General features: G+C 40.6%; 3 protein-coding genes across 4 annotated transcripts in view; 2 read left to right on the top strand and 1 right to left on the bottom strand.

Moving 5' to 3' along the window:
* The window catches only part of RB195_008042 (uncharacterized protein), a gene marked incomplete at both ends in the record, with an annotated part of 31,739 nt that extends 18,585 nt beyond the window's left edge, over window positions 1-13,154 (bottom strand). The window contains 17 exons of the mRNA XM_064182017.1: window positions 6,488-6,555; window positions 6,619-6,706; window positions 6,779-6,919; window positions 7,898-8,026; window positions 8,489-8,619; window positions 8,677-8,804; window positions 8,862-8,968; window positions 9,365-9,468; window positions 9,529-9,633; window positions 9,695-9,817; window positions 9,871-10,008; window positions 10,081-10,251; window positions 11,113-11,238; window positions 11,317-11,458; window positions 12,214-12,353; window positions 12,460-12,552; window positions 13,092-13,154. Of these exons, the coding sequence (XP_064038760.1) occupies window positions 6,488-6,555; window positions 6,619-6,706; window positions 6,779-6,919; window positions 7,898-8,026; window positions 8,489-8,619; window positions 8,677-8,804; window positions 8,862-8,968; window positions 9,365-9,468; window positions 9,529-9,633; window positions 9,695-9,817; window positions 9,871-10,008; window positions 10,081-10,251; window positions 11,113-11,238; window positions 11,317-11,458; window positions 12,214-12,353; window positions 12,460-12,552; window positions 13,092-13,154 (1,997 nt within the window). The remainder of the gene's footprint in view (window positions 1-6,487; window positions 6,556-6,618; window positions 6,707-6,778; window positions 6,920-7,897; window positions 8,027-8,488; window positions 8,620-8,676; window positions 8,805-8,861; window positions 8,969-9,364; window positions 9,469-9,528; window positions 9,634-9,694; window positions 9,818-9,870; window positions 10,009-10,080; window positions 10,252-11,112; window positions 11,239-11,316; window positions 11,459-12,213; window positions 12,354-12,459; window positions 12,553-13,091) is intronic.
* A 3,635-nt stretch (window positions 13,155-16,789) lies between these two features.
* RB195_008041 (uncharacterized protein) lies at window positions 16,790-20,314 on the top strand (the record flags this gene model as incomplete). 2 transcript variants are annotated; one of them, XM_064182016.1, is made up of 7 exons in its annotated part: window positions 16,790-16,891; window positions 18,711-18,800; window positions 18,904-18,972; window positions 19,030-19,194; window positions 19,969-20,044; window positions 20,101-20,118; window positions 20,196-20,314. In XM_064182016.1, 7 exons carry the CDS (start codon window positions 16,790-16,792, stop codon window positions 20,312-20,314), a joined length of 639 nt encoding a protein of 212 aa, XP_064038758.1. The 2 variants fall into 2 exon arrangements, with proteins under 2 accessions (XP_064038758.1, XP_064038759.1); XM_064182015.1 differs by adding an exon at window positions 19,286-19,295 and having other exon boundaries at window positions 19,969-20,118.
* Window positions 20,315-20,885: 571 nt separating this feature from the next.
* Window positions 20,886-22,625, top strand: RB195_008040 (uncharacterized protein; the record flags this gene model as incomplete). Its single annotated transcript, XM_013443287.2, has 5 exons — window positions 20,886-20,989; window positions 21,587-21,641; window positions 21,699-21,836; window positions 21,916-22,005; window positions 22,464-22,625. 5 exons carry the CDS (start codon window positions 20,886-20,888, stop codon window positions 22,623-22,625), a joined length of 549 nt encoding a protein of 182 aa, XP_013298741.2.
* Between the last annotated feature and the right edge of the window lie 1,970 nt (window positions 22,626-24,595).

Raw genomic sequence — 24,595 nt, 5'->3', positions numbered from 1 at the left:
AACTGTGACACTCGACACAAAAAAGATCAGAATTCGGGAAATCTAGTTCGTTAGCAAGCTACATTGTGAATCCATTGTACCCACCTCTCACATATGTTCCGAAAACAGATACAAAACTAATTTCCTCACCAGCAGGCTTTTTTTCGGCTAGAGGATGCACAGAAGTTGAAAACTGTCAAGATTTCAATACGCGAGAAAAAGAGCATTAGCCAAAACAAAATCAACGGCAGCTTCAGTTGAAATCCGCTAGCCTTCAAAACTGTTATGTCTACTTCCACTCCAATAAAAATTACTGTTTAAAAGTTTGATTAAAGTACCCTCCTACGAAAGCGAGATATTCTTGATAAATTCGATCACATGGTATCACAGCAGTATTCACCCACTCTAAGCTTTCGCCTCGCACTGTAGCTAATTGCTACTAATTAATGCAAAACCATGCTAAATAATCTATCTAATATATCTAATAAAGATCATAATCAGGTCTTTAAAGGGCACGACCATGGGAAGGGATAACCAGCTCATTTAGAGGAGAACGGATTATCAAATATCACGCTGGAGTTTGGATTTCGGGCACGGCCAAAAAAGATACAATAGTTCTCTACAAATATGAATTGGAACATAGCTGAGCGAACTAATTGGAGGGGGAATCAGCCTTTCTGATCGTAGCACCGAACTCATTGTCTGGATAAGAACTTCTGGACATGAGTCAATAAAATTATTCGCTTACAATTAAGCAACGACAACTGAGTAAGCGCGTACATGGAACAAGAAAACGTGCAAGAAAAAAAAGTAAAAATCTCTAAGAAACAGTCGAACACTTCATTAAATGTGGTTATATCTTCTAAATGATTGAAGAACGTACGACGTCATAATTAGATCTTCGTTATCAATAGAAACTGCCAGGCCGAACTTTTAACTCTTCTTCAGAAGTATAAACATAGTGAAAAGGTTAAGTCAGGGGAAAAAATGAATACGAACACTCCGTGGTTTCGATATCTAGACATTTGCTGTTGTCGACTAGCTAGGCCAATACGGAAAGCACTCAACGATATCTGAGCCTAATGCGTAATGCCGCACTGGAGATCAATTCAAGAGGAAAGCTGCTGGACTGCTTGACGTAAGTGCAAATGAACCAGAAACGATTTTGAAGATAGCGTTTTCAATCCGTATAATCGCTAGGGATTTTCTCGATCTCCAACAGTTATTCTAATTAAATATAAAAGTAGAAGGCGCACTTATATAAAGATTCAACGCAAAAAATGTAAACTTTCGGGAACTATAAACAAATGTTTGAAAAATGTTGTTCTAATCGTAACGAGTACCACATAGATATTCTATCAAAAATAGAAGGTTAGTCTCCTAAGCTGACTTGAAGCGAAAACCAGTGCGTCGTTTGGAACGACTACAAAAAAAAACTAGATTTCTCGCATTTCTCGCAACGGGATTATGTATTCTCCTTGCCAACTGCGTTCCACTCAAACAAAGGCTTTTTCCGGTCATTCTTGGAAAAGGGAGAATTCGTAAAGCTAACTCTACAAAGAACAGTTATATTGCTTGAGAATTGATGTTCTCGAGAAAAGCGGGGATTGTAATTATAGCATTTTCTACAAAAGTCTATAAAAATATTTTATCCACAGCACAGCAACCTAAAATGAATAAGATGCGACGCGACCATTAGTCAAGACACAGCAATTCCCATTACATAAGCTATGCTACACGGAAGCATTCCGCGAGAATGGGACTCATGTCAATCGTATAACAGTGAGGCACATAGAGAACAGAGGGTTACAGAAAAGACGGTCGGTGAAAACGAGTGGTTGATTTATCGATACAAAAGAAATCGGCAGAGGTAGAGTTCGGCGCATAGCGGGAGATTGCGGGTGGTCCAAAAAACGAGCCGTCATCCGATCGCTAACGTTTCATGTAAAATTTTCCACCCAATTCAGCAAAATAAAAAAGATAGAATCAATAGTACTAACTATTTGTGAATGAAATATTTCCTTCTATCTATTCGCGTGCATACAAAACCTCCTAGCATCAGCGTAAATTCTTATTTCATGATATGGCAAGCAATCATACTGCTAAAGGACCTCAGGTTTTTAGGGGAAACTCATAATCACAAAAAGAAACCCAAACAGCAGGCACGCACCACACAACAGGATTGATTTCTGCCTTATTCGCTCTCTAGGAATCGACTATGGAAACCAGTCCCAATTTGAAATGAGGGACGTTTAGAACTGCAAGAAATTAATTAACAAAACAATTCAAGTCGAAGCGAAGGCGGAAACAAATTAATGGAATCCATGGAGAAAATTTGTCATACAAAGTCAATTAGTCATATTTCCTAAATCCTTCTAAGTCCAAATAATGAAAAGAAAATAGGCAGTAATGAACATCGAAAATGTTTAGAATTTCCCTGGAAATGAGAAGATTTGTTTATCGAAAGAAGAAATGAAATAATGAAACCAACATTTTCTCAAATCTAAATACCAAAGCAAATCGTCTATCATCTAATTAAAATAAGCAATCATGCATTCGCCGTTCCTTGAGAGTCTAGTTCACAAAACGATTAAATTATTCAATTTTCCTTAATATGATATCCTGGTTTCCCCAGCAATCAACATAGGTTGCATCATATATCAACTACTAATGCTGAACAATGAAAAAAAAACATGATTGGAGCGCTATGAAATATTAGTGAAAACAATTATTCGCATCAAAACGAACAAAATGAAACAATTTCAGCGTCCTATTAGAAATTCCCAGCTCTCTCAAAATATCAGGATTTGAGACCGGCCAATGACATCATCCCCCGGACAAATAACCAAAATATTATAAAAGAGGATGATAGTTGCACCTCATAAATCAGACACAAAATAAATCGTAAACAGAAGAACGAGTGACAGAACATGTGGGACAACAGAGCACCAGAGGAAACACTTATTCGTAAGAGTGACATCCGGTAGGGATGCGAAACAAAGACACTCCCAGCAGCACATTCACAATGCGCCGATCACGCTTGACTGGTCGTTTCAGGCGCTGATCGCGGTAAAACTGCACTTTAATCACGCACAAAGTCCGAAATTCCAGCCTCGTCTTTCCAATGCAATGAACATCTCCATTGTCTCTTTACGTGAGTTGCTTTTTTTCTTTTGAATCGAAATGATAATACGCTTTACTTCTAAAATTAACTAAGTTGTTAGTCGCTAGTTAGTCTCTAGCTATAATTTTACCCTTTAAACTCTGCAGTGCTTATGCTGGCCGAAGCGGAAACTTTTCTATTCATTTCTGACCCTACAATGGTGCTAACTAATATAGAAACTTTTCTATGTATTGTCACACTTGAACTTCTTCTGACGCTTAAATTTTTTGATATGTTAACAAAATTCAAGAGAAGAAAATACCCTGCAACTTTCATATAACTTGAACTGTTTGAAATGCGAAATCAGTGAAATCGGACTTTTTCAATAATAGAACAATTACGAAAGTGGAAAGTTGAAGGCCGGTTTTGTGTTTGAACATAAAAGCTGCAACTGCTACCAAAGCATCACATTCCCCAGGATCACGAAAACCTTATACCTTTGATAAGCCCTAGAAATGCAGATATGCGGCCGCACAAGATTTGTAAGCGCTGGTTCGGAAACTTATGCAAAAACTTATTTCCCGTGTCAACAGTAGTGAAAACACAGAATGGCGTTAAAGTCTCAGCTATCTGTTTTACATTTCTTCACTGCCTCGCAACTTCTACTTCGGACACTCATTTATCACAACATCCTGAAGATAGTCCTCGAAATACGTTTTATTTAGAACATCACACCTAAGATATTCAAGGTCATGGCGCAAGCACCTAATTTCTAGAAATTACTAATGGACGCTGTGAAAACTTATAATTGCCAGGAATGCGCGGACCATAAGCGGCCAAAGCTCTGTTATCTGAGGCTAGATTTCATATAACGTTCACTCATTGTTGACAGCTACGGCTAAGTTCAAAGAACAGACAATGATCTATGTGTAAACAGAAATATGGGCAATAGGAAGGCCACTTAAGGGAGTCTAAACACCTTCAAGATAATTTTTTGTTCGCAAATCAAGTAAACGCCAATTCCAAGGGTAATCTGAAATTGCAGGAACTATCCAAAAGGGGTTTTAATCTTATCAGTTTACTTTCGGCTAAAGTGAAGCACACTAAGGGCCGAAATCCTAATAATAGCAGTAAAAATCTCAGCATATGGATAGAAATGATAAGATTAATACTGGAAACAACTACCAGAAATTGCGTGTTCATTAGTCAGGGAACACCAAGAAGTCGACAAGTGATCAATCATAAGCTTAAATGTCAGTAGAGGAACACGAAAAATCGACAGGAATACGAATTTCTAGGATGAAAAGCTATGGAAAGAAGACATAGAAGTGCATTCTCTGGCTACACACGCTCACCTCTGTTTCCTGCGCACAAATAAATACGCCGAGTAAACAACGATGACAAGGACGGGTGATGCTGACTGAATGCGGCGAACATATGTAATGCCAGGGAGAGCACAACACATACGTTTCATGGTTGCTCCTAGCGAGTCGAAACCTCTGTTGACCTTTTACTAAGTATTCTTCAACTCATAAGTACTAAAGCAGCTGGAAAAGGTAGATAGGATCTTTCCAACAAGGAGAGAGTAGAGTATCATAACACAAAATCATCTATTAGGTGGTCGACTATTCAACGCTAGAGGCGCAAAAGTACGGCCGCATAAGATTCGAAAGCACTGCTTGAGAAGCAAAAATTCATTTCTAATGTCAAAAATATTGCAAATACCGACTGATATAATGAATTTTTCGCGTATTTGTTTTCAAGCGAATATTAAACTGGCTGCAAAAGAAGCTGTAAGTTTTGCCGCTACTCAACGTTCGGCACCAATGGCTAGGAAATGTCCATTGTTATGTTGTGTATGTTGTCCATTGTCTGAGTTCAACAGGAAGGGTCATTTGGTGGGATTGAGAAGCTCTACCGCACTGGAAGATTCTCGACAAAAACAGTGCAGTCAACAAGGAGCTATACATTGTGTAGCTGCATTGTGTAAATGAGGCTGAATGAAAACGCGACCAGCAAGGCCAAATCATGCTGCTTCACCACACCGCCAGGGATCACGTTGCACAGGTCGTCAAAACCGCCCTTCCAAGGGCTGGAACGGGACGTTCTTCAGCATCCGCCGGGCACTCCGGACTCTATCTGTTATCACCTCTTCCGGCTGCGGTAGCTTTTTGAAATCCATGGGATTTCATTTTCATAATAGGTTTTGTTTCCTGATAGAACGGCAATTATATTTCGAACAATTCAGTATTAGAAACAAACTAATGCAGTGCAATTTGATTAATACGGAGAGACGGAGATTAATATGGAGTTGTTTTTGGCAATTTCCAACTCCTGCACTGGAAACTTTGCGAAATACTGCTTTAGAAGACGTAGTTCAGAATGTATACCGGAGTTGGTAGTTCTAGGGCTAATATACTTAGTATTCAGTTCATGTTCATCCTCCAGTTTGTCTCACATTTCCCAAAAGCACGCTTCGTTCATGTCTCTCAAGTCAATCCTCGGGTAAAATGTAGGTGGGGGTGGTAAGGGTAAAGGGTGGGGGAGGGGGTACTCAGTGGCATTTCTCGAAATAAATAACCAATTCAATCGGGGCCCTAAGACCTAAGCATTAGTCTTAGAGGATTTACGACATGTAAGCTAAAGTTACTGAGAGAAAAAAGTAAGATAGAGCGTCGAGAAATAAGAGAGAGAGAGAATCTAATGACTCAATATATGTGACCAACAACGACTGCATAGCTATTCCAAGCAAAACGAGCTGCAAAGGTAATCAATGAAGCATTGAGAAGAGAGTGAGAGAAAAAGTTAAAATAATGAGTTTTTTGATCAAGTGCTCCGTGCATGCCATTAACAATAGAGTTAGTTCGGAAGGGCAACAAGCTCTGGTACTTTGTTGCCCTTGTACTCAAATGTAGCGTTTCTACGGAACGAGAATTGCTCAACTCAATGTACTTTCCATAGTTCTCCATAGCACACCTGAGCCTATCTCATCATCCTCACTCGGACAACATAAACCAACCGTCATTTGCTACCCTTAATTTTAAATGAGTGCATAAATAAAAACAACGGCTTTGGAAACACCATGACGAGCGAACTGTCTAGACAAAAATCTACTAACAGGGACGCACAAATCTGCTAGCAACAGTGATTCGTTTAGCCAGTATTTCGGGACACGGCAATCTGGATCACAAGGTTTTGCTTAACTTTTGCTTGCATGTACATTCAAAAGACGTAGATTTTGATTTCCCTAGCAGAAAAAAATGTGTTTTATTCTAAACGATCTCAGCCCTACCTTCAGTGATTTTAAGGATTAATCATTGGATAAGAGACTTGTAAAGAGCAAGACCAGACAAGAGTGTAAGAGCACAACACATCAATAGCTGAACGAGCATGTTCAGAACTCACCTTAGGTAAGTGCGCATATCAATGCTCGACCATACTGCAATGCCCACGCTTTGGCTAGAAGTTTTCAGCTGAAACAACATGAATGGTAATACTCTGCACAAATTTCTTAGTAACAAATACAATAAGGATACCTTATTAAGAACAGATTTTGTTATGGAGACCGCATTCTGGTTATCTCCTGCACAAAGCACTTTCAAACGTACCGCTACAGAATATAGTCTAAAATGCAACAATGCTGCAAAAATGCTTATAGGAGGAAAAAAAGAGAAAAAAAATGCGGATAGTTCGCACTTTTCGTTCGTCTTGTCGTTTATGATGGATGTTAACACTGCCCAGCGAATGCGCACAAATTCGGAACGATGAGAAAGAGTCGCTAATGCAGCGTTGTCGATTCCAGAAAGTAGTCCATGAAGCCAGTCCACACATAGCGTTCTAAATATTGATCCTTAACTATGTGTAATTAACTCTCGGTCAAAGTGGAAATCACTACTAGCATTTCAGTTTTAATCCAAAATGCTGATAACTTTGATTTTCCGGCTGCAGCTCCTCCAACTTATGTTGATTTTTTAGACGAGAAGTTGGGACACTTTGTAACAATACAATACACTAGTCCTGTTTTGTATTGAGCATAACGAGCACTGCATGATGCACGATTCTTCATTGTTCTGCCTGCATTCGATGTTGCAGTTGTGGAATATGGTAGGAAATGGGTGTAGTTCATCATGCATCAATATGCATATAGGGGAACTATATAAAAATGTGAGAAACGATCGTTTCAAACTGATGTGAGTCTTAATAGTACAAGTTGCTGAAATATGGTGTCGTATTTCTTGGAATATCATTCCTTTAAAAGAGCCCAGAGGAAAAGAATTGAGCAAATTATGATCATTTCGTCGAAGAAAGATTACCATATACTGATCAGCAGACTACTGACGTACTGTCATGGTAGCTTTGACAAGGCAGAGTCAAGTACGTTGGGACTTCCCCAACAGGAAGGGTAGGGAAGACATAAGGAGGACGCAAAGACAGGAGGGAAGGTAGGGGAAACCAGGAGAGGAAGAGAGAAAAAGCGGAGAGGGGAGAAGAAGAAGAAGAAGAAGAAGAAGATGATGATGATGATGATGATGATGATGATGATGATGATGAAGATGAAGAAGATAAAGAAGAACAAAAAGAAGAGGAAGAAGAAAGAATGGTTTTTCTTCAATTTCGCAACCTTGGGTGAGGGGTGACTTTCTGGTGGATCACCACCTATCACCACGCTTACGCTGCCTCTAGACCTCAAGGTTACGGCAAACCACCAATTGTACACCACAAAATCGTGTTTTTAATGTCTTCAATTTTGTTTTCGATACATTGAACACTGTCAGAGGTCCAACATGTTATTCAAGTAAGATGTGTGACACTAACCTGCTAGGCTCCCATTGTATTTTTGTCGTCAGTAGTCGTGCAAGAGCCTGCAGCTGTTCCTGAGCAAATAAACAACTAGGCGAATTGCTCTGAACCAGCCATTCCGAATTAGACAAGAAGTAGTCGTGCCTACGAATAATGAAGTTATACAAAGTTTCTTCCTGTTTTGTTTGCTTGTTTTAAAATGCTTTTTTCTATTATAATGTTCATATAGTTCTCAGTGATTCATCATTACTGTTACTAAGGTTTCTCGTTTACTCTCGACTATATCGTTTTAAAAAGCCTCAACAACAACATAAACCCCAAAGATTCTATTCTAACTATAACACCAAGCAAAAGTACGATACAAACGATCAAACTTGCGACTGAGCACGACAACATGGATTCGTGACAATTCAATTTTCAGTAGGAATTATGAGCTTGACAACAAAACAATACAATTACACAGCAGCCGTTCACAGTGATATTCATCTATCTCCAAATGATTCGGTCCAAAAAAATTCACATATAATTTCCTTCCCAATGTAAACTTTACGAAAAAAGATGGGATCATAAACCAGCTCTATAAGGTGTAGCAAAAAAAAAACATACGCAGCGACGTGGGTGTGCATCACACGCAGCAAGCAATAGTGAATGGCCGGATGTTTGGAAATGAACCACTCCTCGGTCAGCGGCATTTCCGAAAGAAGCAGATGAAAGAGTGATGGACGAAGACCCATCATCTAAAGGAGAAAATTTACTGCGAGTTGATACATGACTGATAAATCAAAACAACACACCACAATCAAACTGCTCTTCAGCGCTGCTAACTTCGAAAACGCTCCAATCAGTATCATTAAACATGCTTCTCTCTCTCGTACGAACTTCATCTGTTCATTGTCACCAGTATGGAGAGAAGTGACTTCAGCTGGAAGTATCTCATCATTTATTCTTTCGCTAAATTGTCACGAATTGAAGAACTTACATAATAGTTTCTCCCTCACAGCGCTGTAGGAAGCCAGAAGCAACGGTAGCACGGAAGGATTCATCATTGATGTCAACATAGAGAGCAGAGCAGATGCCAGCTTTGGCCTACAATGAAACGTATCATCTCAACATTTAAATTTCCGACGAAAAAAGGAATAAAAAGAGAAGCGTTGCGAATTTTATGGATTTAATTTCTTGTGGGTAGAAAAAGAAATAACTTCGAAAAAAATTCTGTAGACACACTAGACCACAAACGAGGTGGTCAGAACTTTAAGAACAAACTACTTTAATGTTGACTTCAAGAAATCTTTCAGAATGTTCAGATTTGTGAAAAGTTACAATATCGACTAGGCATGCAACATCTTTGAAAAATTTTTAGTCCTAATTACAATCGAGTAATCCCTCGCACATAATTAAATGACTAACGTATTCAAAGAGTATTCTAGTTTTCGACACCTCCTCGAAAAAAAAATCCTCGACAGGACACTACTTATATATTACCTTCCAGAAACGGTGAAAGGGAAGAGTGAATTCTTTTCCAAAACACCAAGCCTCTCTGACACAGGAACAGTGAACTCAGCGGGGAGAGAGGACACTGTGAAAAGCTGAAAAAAAAAACCATTACAACGGAAATGGGTGCACGAAAAAGAAGCACTCAATATTACCGTAGCGAAAAATTTGAGACAGTTTACAACGGCTGACTCATTCGTTCTGTACTTGTTCATGATTTCGATCACAGTCGATGCGCAAAGCGAAACGATATGAAGATGCTTAATAAAGATGTCTATTGGAAGTTGTCTTTCTAGCATCATACGGTATCCTATCACCTACCTGAGACTCTGCAAGTGGAATAGCCGTTGAAAAAATGGCACAATATTCTGACAGAAACATCCCCACTCGGAATGAGGGTTCGGATCCAAGCTGGGCCAGCGTGGAGCTGCACGACTTCAAAGACTTGAAATATAGCATTGAGATGAACCTTGGTTATGCACAATCAGTAAAATGACCTGTTGGAGTATATCCCAATAAAATTTCTGTACACTGTTCCTATCTTGTACGTACACCTCCAGCAGCACTATGAGAATCTCAAGAACAGCTCGAGCTTTGTTGACACAGCTTCGTAGGTTCGCGTGCTTTTCGTACTCCTTTAGATTAATCGATTCTTTAGTTTATCCTCAACAATACTCGAGAAAGGGAGGAAACAGAAATGCGCTAACCTCAACGTAACCTCCAACGTCATCCAAAAACTGTGACATTAGATGGCTTCCAAAATCGGGACGTTTGCGCCAGAAAGGCAGCAAGTACTTGATAACTTCGTGGCACTTCTTCGGAACTGACGATGGCATTGATGATTCTAGAGCCCATCCAAACAGATAGTCAACAATTTCCTAGACGAAGTACGTTTGAGAAATACGTCAAGCAAAAGAGAATTTTAAAAAATGCGAGAGAGAGAGACATTTCCGAAAGTTAAGGGGCTAAAAGACTACGTCTTCAGCAAATCATTAGGTTGCCCATTACGCGCAATCAAATACCCTTTTGTGAAATGCATTTGTAAACTCCCAAGAACCACTTATGCTCTACCAAATTAAAAACAATGAGCTTGTAGTTTGCGCTAGCGCATGTAGTGGAATCCACTACAAAAGAAAGACCAACTTCCTTATTAAAATTCCTGCGCAGATTTCAATAAGCACGAGAACATTACCTGAAAAGGAATGTTAATATCACTAAAACAACTTCGCACTCTGTGGAAGGTACTCGGTTCTTGCACTTGTATTTAAAGCAAAGTATTTTAGAAAATTGGGCGGGGTGAAGTGTAGGGGCTAGAGGTTCCGCTTCTTGCACGGTCGATCGGAGGTTCGAATCCGCCCTAGTGCTCACCAAACCTTTCATCCCTCCGGGGTCGATAAATTGGTACCAGACTTGTCTGGGAGGATCAGAACATTGGCTTGACACATCGGTTATCCCCCGCAAGTCATTGTATGGGCCAGTTACATGTTCGTAAACCTCAAACGATTCTGAATTGAAGTGAACGTGGGGGCGCATCCCAGTCGGATTAACGCCAGAAACTTTATTCTTTACCCTTATTGTAGAAAATTGGCCAATGTAATCAGTGAATATAAAGCAAGTGCAACCGCTAAGCCGCAAAAAGTCCTAACATATTTCCTTTTAAAAGTTAAGTAAAAGCAGAGTGGTAGCAGGATACTAGAGGCAATAGAAGAAATACCCTTCACTAGCTGCAAAAAACCAACCTCAAAAAACTCGTCAAAGATGGTAGGATAGTCCTCAGCCATCTCACGACAAACATCAAGTATTGGAAAGAAAACAAGGTGAGAGCTCGTGTAATCCAAGAACTCTGCTAGAACTTTTAGTACACTCTGAAAAATGATGAAGGTGACTGAGTAGAAATGTTTGGAATAGGTGTTTGCAAGATCCTATTTAATGAAGCAACATACCCTAGCGTGTTCATCTGAGAGATGAATCCTTTTGGATTTGAGCTCTACTAAAGCATAATGCAATGCAGACACAAAAATGGCTTGTTCTTCTTCAGCAGCTGGTCTTGCACACTTTAGTTGTGCTTCTGTCCATTTCACAAACCTAAATGGGACGAATGAATGGGAAAACTCGGGCGTATAGGCAGCGAATGATAAAAAAGACTGTTGTCCACAAAACATCGCAAGAGTAGTGGGCTTGTTACATCATAGAGGCCATAGATGCGATAGTCGAAGCCAGTGCTCCAACCCCCTTCACCTTTTACGCTTGGCGAAAGCATACATGCGATAGTCGGAGCAGCTTATCCTACCCATACAGAAAATAACTTATAGGTTATTCTGAATCTCCGAATTACCCCGCTATAGCGTTCACCGGTGCTTTTTAGAACTGAAGTGACTTAATGAAAGAGACAAAGGAAAGGACAGGCGTAGATCTATTGCAGTCTAGTCTTTCTAGGAAATCTTGCAACATGGACTAGACACGAGAACAGCAAGCTGTAATTGTTTGTGGATGAGGTTATAAACTTCATTTCCCCTATCGCTTCGATCGTGCAATTTTATTTATGAAATCCACCGACAAAAGTTAGTGTTTGATCTCAAATAGACAACAGATATACTAATCTGTGGTTCTGAAGTCATTTGTTTTCCATAGATCTGTGTTGTCAGCATTACTGGTACATAATAGATGCAGTGTCAGTTCGCTAATATCCAGTTGCTAGGTCCAGTTTGTTACATAAGTCTTCAGCATAAGTAATAGTAGACTAATAGTAGACTACATCTTTGTTAGCAATTCAAAGAGGTCCACAGGAAATGTGCGAGAAATTATCACTGCCAGAGGAGCAACGAGAAAGAATAGCTTACTCATCGAATTCGTCCACCACATTAGCGCCTACCACTCCAGCAATACGTCCGCACCATTTTTTCACTTCGAGGCTACCAAATTTCGGATGGATCACAGCAGCTAACTCTCCGAGAATATCCTTCTTTTCGTTTCTGATGTCCTAAAAACAACTACTCTGTGAATTCAAAACAAAATGCAACATAACGCTGGCAAAACCGAATACTCTATATTGAGGTACAATTTAGAACGACTGAATTCAAACTTACAGCGATACTGTAGTCTGAACATGTTAATCCACGGAAAAGTTCATGACATGCTTGAATACGGACGTCTTTTGAAACTTTGTCCCTTGTGTTGATCTGAAAAGTGGGACGTTCAAGTTCATCTTAAGAAAAAAAAAGCAGAACAGGTTCTTCTCAGTAAACCGCAGTGACTTTTGTTAATAACTGTGATATCTAAGCTTGTACTTATAACTAGAGTCTTAATATGTTGCGGTTAACCAATTTTGTTTACCTTTCTTCGTGGTGAGAGGACCTTATTTCAGCCGATTGTCATTCTTTTTATTTCAATTGAATCTTGATGTAAATAAAAAGTTTCCCAAAAATATTTTCAAGCCTTTCGATATTTTTATTTTCCAGGAATTGACATAATTTGGAATGCAGCCAATAATCGGTCAGGAAGCAGATTACGTGATGAAGCTGACGAATTTGAGTTAGTTCAATTGTGAACATAGGGTAAGAGATTTCTCAGAGTCGAAACTTAACCATCCGGTTTTCTAAAGGTACAAAAAATAACAATAATTATTTGCTCCCGATGCTAACATGGAGAAAAAAAATCTTAGTTCAAGTGTAAAAATAACAAACGGGCAAGAATGAATAAAAACGTAAACCAGACAAACCTGCTTCAAGAGAGACTTGATATCTTGTTGAGGCGTTAAGATTACAGAACTTGGAACTTTCATAGTTGCATATGTTTCGCTTTGAAATTCTGTTTCACGTAGGAATTGACATAATTTGGAATGCAGCCAATAATCCGGTCAGGAAGCAGATTACGTGATGGCCACTTAATCCTGAAACGGTGTTTCGTGCTGTTCGCTTGCGGTCTATATACGTGCAGAAATGAAATGATTGAAAATGTGCGCTATAAATCGATATTCGACGGATGAGCAGAACTGATAACAAACAACGTTAACAAACATGCTTCCACATAAATTATCCGAAATTCTTCCTGCGTCTAATCAATCACCAATCACAACTGATCAATAATCATAGCATCTAGATATCAGAAAAGAAGAACGGTGGCAATGCAACACATAAAAATGGTGGCCGCACCGACGAAGCACCGTAATGACGCCCAGCGTTTAGCCGCTGGCTGATCGCCAAGCATCGAATCGTTGTTGAGTATCTGTTTGCACCGCGCCAGTCTCCTCCTGCTGCCTCTTTGACCCTCCTATTGCCCTCTAGGAGTTTTCGCTAAGCTTCGGGCGGTTTCTTCTTGAAGCTGAGGTGTCCATGTCTCGCAGAAGCAACGGGTCTTACGTTCGCGAAATCGTTTCGTCGGGAATTTGTCGGTTAAAATTGAAGTTGTGGCGCGTGGTGACCAAGCAAGAAAACCAGTGCATTTTCTGGCTGCTCCCAACACTTCTGATCCTGGGGGATCTATGCCGTCATCCTCATCAACCTATTCTGTAGGCGAGTTGCCCGGAGAACAATTGCTCCAACTTTACTGTCCACATTCCCCGCTCAACTTAACTCGGAACTCGCAAAATGTCTCCTTACATTAACGCTATTCATTATCGCTGTTAACATGGATCATTTGGAGATTCTATATCCCCCTTCTACACTCACAAGATCCCCACGATGAAATCTTTCGAAATGTACGCATCGATTCTGCTCGGTCTTCGATGCGTAGCCAATCGATGCGTATTTATTGCGCTTCCTTATTGCCATATCCTCAGTATAAATGCACTTCTGGGTTTGCCAGTTGTTACTTGACACCACTTCAGATATCACGGCTGTGTTACCTCTAACAATTCTTATCTGCTTGCGTTGAGTTCGTGCGACAATGCATATTAAAGGTATTGATTGCGCGTACCTTGTCTGTTCTATCCCTTCACCGATGAAATGGACGAAAACTAATATAGAGAAACACACAAAACTTGGACTTGGAAACATTTCTAAACCGGCGATGACTTCTAGACCTTCTAAACCGAAATGACTTCTAGATCATCACTTTGTTACCATTTTCGATAATCTTTGCTTTATTACCGGATTTCTGTTCTGTCTCAAACGTTTTCTAAACGGGAACATTCTAGCTGAAAAGCAGGAACTGGAGTAGTGGTGGTTTTTTCCGCTTTCCTCTTTGTATTTTTCTCCAGTCGTGAGGAAAGCAAAATGGAAAGAGGGTACGGACAATCGATAATCATCTCATACTGCGCCGCTATACTTCGTTATACTTGACGATGACGACCAACCATTGCGATGACAGTTTCACTATTGATAGGTATTGACTGCGGCCATATAGGCGATTTGGTGATCGCAGCGATAGACCCGCTCTCAGTCATAATCTATTAGAAATGAAATCGTCGTCGCCAATAACAGCCGAGAATTGCAGGGCTCCTACGACGAAAGCGCAAGGTGTAGTTGGGTAGGGGAGGAGGGAAGGGGTCACTCAACCGTGCTTTTATCTCTGGGACTGAATAACTAAGTCAGTCGGGGCTAAAAACCTAAGCATTAGTCATGGAGTATCTATGATATGTAGGCTAAAGCTACCAAGAAAGAAAAAAAGAATAGAGCTTCCATAAGTAAGAGCGCGGTGCCATGGCCCTTCCCAATTATAGTAGAGTCAAAACGACACGAACCACGGCGCAGTTGCGTAAGCGGTACGGTGTAGCGTAGCGGTTGGGATCGAGTGATTACCCTTTCTACCACCGTTCACTGGTGCAGTTCGCGATGATCTCACCTCGATTCCAACCGCTCTCTCGCCGCTTCGAGCGCATCCGCTTACGCAGCTGCATCGTGCTTCATGTCGTTTTGACCCGACTATACACTTTACCCCAACAAAATATTTTCGATATTCCAAATGCGATTTGGAATTTCGAAACCTGGTGATGGGTACCATAATCATTTATTACGCAGTAGCTGAGTCACTACTGTAACAATACGTGAACAACTCACGATATTAATACCTGGTCTGTTTAACCGCGTAAGCGCGACGCACCAGCACGCAACGCACGCTTTTTCTCCGCTCGACAAATGCTGCTTCGTCCCTCTGCCTCTGCTCGCACTCCACCCCATCATCCTGCTCACCCCAGTAAGGGAATCCGACGCCGACCACACTTCCCTTTCTTTTCAGTTAACAATTTAAAAATACCTTAATTTTTAGGTGAAAAGAGAGCAGATAGCAAGAGATCTTTTCTTTCCCTTTTTACTAACGGGTAGTCCTGTATTTTGGAAATCCTTTAAAGTGGCGCAACAACTTCGTCTCATCTTCATAACATCTATCACTTTCAGTTTGTTTCCTTAAGTTAGTTTCTCGACCAATGGGACAATTTTAAAATTTTAACAAATTTTGCCTTGAATCTACTTCGCGCATTTTTTTCTTCTGAAAGATACTTGTTTGCTAATTCACTGTTGCTTGGTCATACTAACTATAGCTGCGATAGGGTGGAGTCGGACCCTACTCAGATGAAGGGGGTCTGGGTCATGAGGTGCAGCTCAAGTGATGGGGTCTTTTCGCCAACCGCCCAAAAGTGAAAGGGTTTCTTCGTCAGTCGTCCTAAAGTGAATTGGGTAGGAGCACCAGCTCCAACTCATCGCATCGCATCTATGATACTAACTATAGATCTCTGTTTTGGAGGCATATTTTTCATATATAAGTACAGTTTTTAATGTAGCATGGAAAACGCAAAGAACAAGTTGTTCTGGAGTTTCGTTATTGGTTTGAAACTTTGCCTACATTTACTCTTTAATCTTCATTCTTACTGCCATCTTCGAACACTTATTCCAGTAATTTGATTCCGTCTTCTGTTTTGCTTTTTCTTTTATTTCCTAGAAACGAAGAAAGTTAACAATTATGTGGAATAGAATTGGGACGTGAGTAGTTTCGCCACTTACTCATATGATCCACCTCAGGCTCAAGGGCCTTAGAGGCCTAGATTAAGCTCAGATCTAGGCCTCTAATGCCGCCTGGATCCTTGCTTCATGGCCTTATCCCCGAGAATTTTGGTATAACTGGTCGTTTTAACCACCAGATCCGATTGGATTTCTCTTTGTCTATGGGTTGTGAAGAATTCATTCTTCGAAGAAAGCGATTCCGTTTGTATTGGCGCTGTTACTCGAGTGTTTCTTGTTAGAGGATGTTTTTAACAATATTCTAGTGTTCCTTTTCTACAAAAAAAAAATGAGCTGAGCAGCTTTTTTTCAATTCACTTCTCTTGAGAATACTTGGAAAGAAGGTTCCCTCCTGATTCGACCGTTGTTTCAAATCACCTCCAAGGCATCACCAATTCCTTTTGTTTTAGGATTTGCTGGTGCTGTGCACTTTGTTCTTATTTTCCGGACCTTTTATCTAGTCCTTCTATTATACTACATCGAGATGTCTGGTGAACATCATTGCGCCGCTACCAGCACTGTTAACAAGAAATGTGAATGTGAGGATGACCTGCGAGACTCCGATCGCCTCTGGACGGACTTTGAGGTAACGAGAAAAGTGGAGGGATTGTATGGTGGCCAATGTTTCACCGCAGGGCTACTACACTTTGCATAGAATTCTAATGAAAATCGGTGTTTGTGTTGACTTTTACGAGACACTTTTGACTCACCGCAACAACCCGAACATGATATCTGCTAGGTAAAGAATGTTGTAGTGGGCGCTTCAAGGTAACGACACTCAACAAAAGTATTGGCGCATGTGCCAGTGGATGTCGTGAGTGTTATAGTTTTGTCAAAACGACCTGGAGCTCGGTGCAGTGGTGCAGTACAATTCACCGCTTCTAGCGGTTGCGCTAGAAGCAGTGGATTGTACTGCACTGTACTCAGAAAATCAGCTACCGTCTATGCGGCAAAAATAGGTTAAGATCGATAATATTCTTGAATGCCCTCGCAGGCAGATTCTATCGGATTCCACAAACCACCATGGTGCAGTAGAATCCACCGGCATAAAAGGTAATAAAGGCGATGGTTACCTAAATGTATCATTCGCGAGCTATGTATAGCTCTGTATTCGTGATCAGCATTATCGTTCCATGCGATAAAGAAGAACTTGGTCATTGCCTCAGGCAGTGAGCGTTCCGAAAACAACAGCATAGCACAGAACAAGTTTTAGGTATTTGAATGTATCAGTGACGTTGTTCTAAGAAGCACACAATCGATTCTTCTTTTTTTACTCTTCTTCTTACATCAATGAATGTGGCATTTCTGCCGACTTCGGAGCAACAATGCTAGGTAGCGGTGAGACAAAAATGATGCGAAGCATTCTCTGGGAAATCAAATAAGAAGGAACGCCAGTAATACAATATTATAATTGTAATATTCTAAATATGAGTACAACGGAACAGCACTATCGTAGGGCGTCTTCACTAGACACTATTCTATAAATGTCATAAATTTGGGGTATGTGAATGGAATCGCCAGCCATGAGAAGTGAGTAGTAGAGAATAAAAGAATAAGAAGCTAATAATACAACTTTACAGTTGTCATAGCACTTCTCCTTATGTATCACATAAGATCTTTACCGATTAATCAGATGGACCAAACAACTCAAGCCCAGTTACTCCAAAAAAAAATATCGAAAAAATTTTTGTTGTGTAGTTCTAACGATTCTCACTAATTTGTAGTACCTATCGATCTCGCAAAGCTTGTACATTGTGCGTGAACAAGATCGGAGTTGGTATGGTCGGGTCGAAAGGACCTGAAGCTCGGTGCAGTTCCGTAGGCGGCTGCGCTACAAGCGGTGCAGCAGAACTAGCGGTCGGGAGTGAGGTGAGACCATCGCTAGCTTTACTCGGATTGCAGCAATGAGTGATGCATGCGAGTGTCCCTCAGCCCAACTGTTAAGCTCGGTCGCATCGCCTTGAGCGCAGCCGATTGCGTCCGACTGTAGTGCCGCGTAAGTGTTTGTTGATCATATTTATTCTAACTCGAAGTCAGGGTTATCGTTGTAGCACCAATCAGTAGCGCAATATTTACACATTCAACTATTTATAGACTGAATTAGTCAAGTAGTATCTTATAATGCCAGGGAATGTCGAAGTTAACATAAAGTAGTAAAATAATCAAATAGTAACGATGTGTTCATATACTCTCCCAGCAAAGTTTGAGGATGCTCCAGCACGTACGCGTCAGTAACAGACAGCGCTATAACATCGGTGATCTCCAGTAAGCGCCATAATGTTCAAAAACACGGTGCTGAGTTCAATATTTCGAAAGTAAACTTTGGTACAAATCTTGTGCTCACTTTTAATAATGTGTGTTACTTATGACTTTAAGGATAAGTTTCCAAGAACATACTACTTTAGCATTGTGCTCAGCAAGTTTCGCGGCTTTATCGTGATCCTACCTGGAAATCTCTGCAAACGGCTGCTGCTTCTACCACTCAGCTATATAAGGTACCGATGTCGTTTCTTTCTCTTGTTTTCGCACATTTTCTCCACTTTTTCTTCCTTTTTCTTTGCATTTCACCTATCGGATTCCAACGCATCATTTTTCAAGAGTTCAATTGATGTTCATCGACGTGGGTTCGAAAAAGGATTTCGCGCTGGCCGTATTAGTTTAGCTAAGGTTTTTTTTTTGTTGGATTTTTGAGTTTGACTGCCCGTCCACAGCGCCATTCTTCAGGAGGTGATGACTGCGCTAACGAGTGGATCAGCTATTGATCTAAACAGTCTCTTCGAAATGTTGTACGCGAATGTGCGCATGTCGTCCACTGAAGATGGGCAGCGCATGGCTCCTCCACCTGTGGTATCCTCAGACACCGTTGCAGCTGTACATCTCTTCCAACAGGTGTCTTTTATACCACTACTTGTCAAGATGTTGGCCTATGTCCTTGATATTTTTGGTTTCCATCCAACAAAGTTCCAAGAACAATTTTTAGGTGGATATAGGTAAATGATCAGATCACAACCAGAATCCAGTTTTTATAACTACTTCACCATATTTCTGTAGTTTTTGATACCTTTCATACATTTAAGGCAGCGTAGAATTGCGGTAGCTTAACAGGTACTTCAGGACGTTCATACTGTGTACTTTCTGCAAAGCATTTCCCGATCTTCGGGTTTTCTTTTGTATTCAGCGATTCTGTCACACAAACCTAAGTGTCTTTACTAGCACTAAGATAAGGAAAGATATGGCACGTAGTCACGCAATATATTGCATGCGCTCTCGTCGTCGAAAGCGCGAATCGACGAACTGCTGGTAAAATTGCTTTGTTCCGTTTTTTTTTTGTGGTTGTTGTTTCATGTTCGTTCTCATGGAGCCCTCATTCGAACTCCTTAGCATTGAAATTCCCAGACCTTCGTAGATTGCTGAAATATCTGCAAATTCGTTCGACAACTACCTTTTTTTTACCATATGAACTATAAGAAGACGATTGAATCTAAGGTTGACTGGTCTTAACTAACCATAGAACATCTAAAAATCCTAAATTCGCAAACTGTCGGCATTAACTCTTCATGCAGAAATGCGGATTATTTCGGAATAATATTAATTTTTTGGTCAATGTCTTCAGAAATCTAAACGTCCTTCTGCTGGTGAGCGCTCTATAGCAGAAATATTCAGGCACTCTCTCCTGCTGCATCGGCATCCCCTCAGAGGGGACCGGATCTCAATGCATTTCTGTCATCACAGGTGCAGCGTCATCGCAAACGACAGCGTCAGCGATCACCAACATCTCCTTCCACACTTATAAAGAAAGTGCGGCGAATATAGGTTTGTTTAAGGTTTCAGCTTTAGTCTTTTTTCTTTTCTGCTTCTCATAGTTTCAATACCAACGCGTGCCTATTTAGATTTGCTGGCTTATCGTGCTAGGAAATTTCAACTGCTCTCGTTCTTGTACATAACAAACCCTCAAACTCGTCGATATGTTTTCAGTTTTTCCAGGAGTTTGCTTCTTGTCCGCTTATAGTCTATATAGCTGTGCTATTCACTCATCTGCATTACAGTTGTGATTTATGAATTTTCCTGTCATTTTCTCTTTTTCTTTTACCCACTATAATAGCGATGTTTCTCGTGCTGTTATCTATTCGGGTATAGTTTCCTTCATCCGAATAATATCATTGATTTTATGAAGATTTCATATATGCCATTAGGTCGCTTCCTAGCAGTTAGCCTGCGCCACGTGTTCGATGTGGCTTTCATTAGTCTTTCCATGAGGTTCGCCTAGTTCTCTATTCCTTTTACAATGTGATGTGCAGCCTTTGACTACTACAGTGTAGTGTGACATCTGATTAAAGGGACGTTTGCTGCCTTCCGGGTATGGTTATTCAACCGCTGCGCGACACCTTTCGTCTCAATAGTGCAGGCAACATATGATTTGATAGTTTCGATATTCGATTTACATATAAATTTTTTTTCATGTCTTGTTTTTATACATAGATTGGCACATGAGAGGGTAGTCTACCAATATTTCAATTTTCAGCTTTGATGTAGCATTATTTCTTTTCCAAATGTCATCGGTTGGCGAGCAATTTTTTAAGATGGTGCGCAAACTTAAACTCCATGAGAAGAAGCTGTTAAAAAAGACGGATTTTATGCAATGGGAAGTTGATCATCAAGGAAAACAGACAGAACAAATGAGAAAGTAAGCTGATCTAGTTGATTCGAGCGTCGCCTGTCTTCTGAACTAGTACTTTATGACTGTTTCTTCGGTAAGGTGGAATTTTCCTGACTGGCAATTCAAATTATAGAAGGAACTACTGCATTCACATACAAGAATATCTGGATACTACTAATCTCTCTTGTATTTTCTGAATCCATTATAAAATTGACTCCACCTGAAAACGCATGCAAGTTGTAGGCAGGGATCGGCTCAATGTTTGCAGGAGCCAGGTTGCTGCTTGTGTTGCGGCTACTACGTTTGTCACGTATTCATCCTCTGCTTTCTGATCAGAGTTGAAACCCCGATGCTTGAAAAACATTTGATTTCAATACAGAATTATTTCAGTGGTAATAAGAGGTCTTGTGAATGCAAAGACTAGAAGACTTCATACAAATTTCTGGCTACTGCACATTATTGATCAGAAAATCACTTTCTATCAATTGCATACACATTTCGGTCAAAAACTCAAAATGCAGCCCTTTGTTGTGATTCTGAGCTATCTAGAGGCGTCTTTGCGGAGGACCTTCGTTTAACTCCACCTTTGGGTTTGAGGATACCTATTTGAATTTGATTTTGCAGGTATCACATCACGAAACGAGAACATTATTCGCTATATAACAGACTGGCCGCTGAAGTGAGTTTATCAAATTCTGCAGCCTTTTTTTTAGCTTTTCTTAGCTTGAAGTTATAGGTGCGATCTATTGCTGAGAAGCTGAAGGATCTCCCACAGAATGAGCCCTTCCGAGTACGCTCTGTTCGGGAAATGTTAAGTAAGTTGTACGCATCTGGTGTCATTCCGACTGCTGACACAGCTGAACGCTTGCACAAAGTGAGTGTCTTTTGTTACCTTAGGTGCGAATTCATTTGTTTCACTCTATCTGTAAGGATGAGTGTGGTGTTACTTTTAGGTAACTGCTGCTTCTTTTGCACGGCGACGTTTACCCGTTGTAATGAAGAATATTGGCATGGTGGACAGCATACGAACCGCCAGTGACTTTGTATGTTTCATATTTATAGTATAGCTTTTACAGTTGGATGTTGAACAATGCACGAATGTGTATGTGTACTTTTCTCAACTCATAAACGACTTTATTGAAGAGCCCCAGTTATAAACTATAGTAGGGTCAAAACGACGTGAAGCATGGTGCACCTGCGTAGGCTGGTGCACAATGCTTCACGTCGTTTTGACCCTACTATAGTTTATAACTGCCGTTCATTACTGCAGTTTGCGATGGTCCCACGTTGATTCCAACCGCAAACTCCTCCGCTTCGGGCGCAGCCGCCTACGCAACTTCACCATGCTTCATGTCGTTTTGACCCAACTATACATATACCTGCATTAAAAGGTCCTTTCGAAAACTACAAAGATTTCCTTCATTGATGTTGTTTTTAACACTTTGCAGGTTTTGTTTCTAACATCTTACTATACTATATATTTATATACTTATCCTTTGAGGTGGAGCAAGGTCACGTGCGAATCGGTCCGAAGCTTGTCACAGATCCTGCGTTTTTTGTTACAAGAGCCCAAGAAGATGCGATTACGTGGACAAATGCCAGTAAAATCAAGAGGCATGTGCTTGACTACAACAACGCCCGTGATGATTTCGATCTGGCCTGATCTTTATCTCATTCTTCTCCCATCTTTTTCTGTTGTTCTCTTTGTTCTTGTTGTTATTCTGTTTTGCTGTTACATATAAAGATTTCTATCCGTTCGGATTCTTAGGAAACATAGATAGCTATAAATAGTTCGATGAATTAGGGCATTACTCATTGTTTTTTCGAGAAAAGAAAAAAAAAGAGAGTAGTTGTTGCAGAACAGCTCACTTGTGATGAAAGCATGTTTCCCTATACAAATATACATAATCGTTAACACAGAGGAAGATTAATTACAGTAGGGTCAAGACGACGTAAAGCACGGTGCATTTGCGTAAGCGGCTTCGCTCAAAGCGGTGTGATAGGATCGAGAGAGGACCCCTGCTAGCATTCTTCGTTGCTGTTTGCGATGATCCCACCTCGATTCTAACCGCTTTCTCCACCGCGCTGCCTCGAGCGCTGACGCTTACGCAACTGTGCAAGAAATCATCACCTACTCCGAAGTTTAGAAGAAATCCATTCTTAAAGTAAAGCCAAAACCCCTTATTTGATTTTTTTTTGCCGTTAAAAACAGAAAAATTCGGGGAAAGCGAATTGAAGCCGTCAACAATGTCAAGTGTGCTGTCTCCAATTTCAACGTAAATATGTGTATATTAATTAGAAAAGAATAGAATGGTATGAATCTGGCTCTTTCTCACTAGCTAGCTCAGCCCACAGTAGCTTATGTATGTCGTTCTATACTATGATCTGCACTGTCAAACCTTACTTCGAACGATTGTAAATCATCCGAAAAACGTACCTTCGACAAGTCAATAATTAAAAACGATTATTTGAAAAGCAATACTAGGCAGTTTAGGGTAGAGATGGGATGATTTCAGCAACGAAGAAGGAGAATAAAGTAGAATGCAATCTCTAAAGAGGAGAGATAACGATCAGTGGAAATGTGTGGACATATGACAACATTTCGTAAAAAAAATTTAAAATAAAAAAATAAAAATAAAAATTTAAAAAATTTAAAAATATAAAGAATGTGTTAACAAACAGGATTGTGCCAGCCGTGAGTTGTAGAAGCCACGAATCATTAACGTTCCTGCCAAAAACAACTCCATGCCAGCATATGTCAAGAAATAAAGACTATTCAAGGGAGGAAGAAGTCACAACATAGAATACATATCTAGAAATAACTTATCTTAGTTAGCAGACATTTAAACCTAGAATAGGCAATGAGACAGCGAAGGTGGAAGTTATCAACTTCACCTATTTACCTCAGGTCGAATAGCTACGAGTGCCTTTTAACACTAAAGGCCCTCATGTTTGTGAAGGACCGCCGATTTGGCATAAGTGCTGGCTGCGGGCCAGCGCGCAGCGGCGCTACCGCCTGCACCGCAGCCGTTTAAGCCGGTGATGTGTGGGTGGTGCTGGATCCTAACCGCTACGAGACCGTACCGCTACCGCGACCGCAGCAGCTAACGCAACTCCACCAGGCTCCATGTCATTTTGATCTGACTATGCGATAGTAGTACTGAATTATCATTATGGTCGGGTCAAAACGACATGAAACACGGACAGTTGCGCAAGTGGCTGCGCTCGAAGCGGCGCGGTGGAACGTAGCGGTTGAAGTCGAGGTGGACCATGGCGAAATGCAGAGATAGGTGGCGGGTAGCGAGGATCTTTGCACGATCTGCCGTTCGCCGCGCCGCTTCGAGCGCAGCCGCTTGCGCAACTGTCCGTGCTTCATGTCGTTTTGACTCAACTATAGCTTTCCTTTACTGTGCATCTCCGTGAAATTTAGACCCAAGAACTGGAATCCTGCAAGTTCAGCAACAGGAAGAGTTCCAGATCAGCTAGATCAGTGCTCAGAATTTTTTGTTTCTTTGGACAATTGGTTGAATTAGGCACTTCAACCTTTCAAACTTCCCTTGAACGACTAAAAACCCTAGTTTTTGGGAGCGAAGTTCGAAATAGAACAGGAACGAGGCAATGACGTTAAAGAAT

This window comes from Necator americanus, chromosome I, assembly GCF_031761385.1.
Source record: "Necator americanus strain Aroian chromosome I, whole genome shotgun sequence".
Taxonomy (NCBI): Eukaryota; Metazoa; Nematoda; class Chromadorea; order Rhabditida; family Ancylostomatidae; genus Necator; species Necator americanus.
This window is presented reverse-complemented; position numbering and strand designations above follow the sequence as displayed.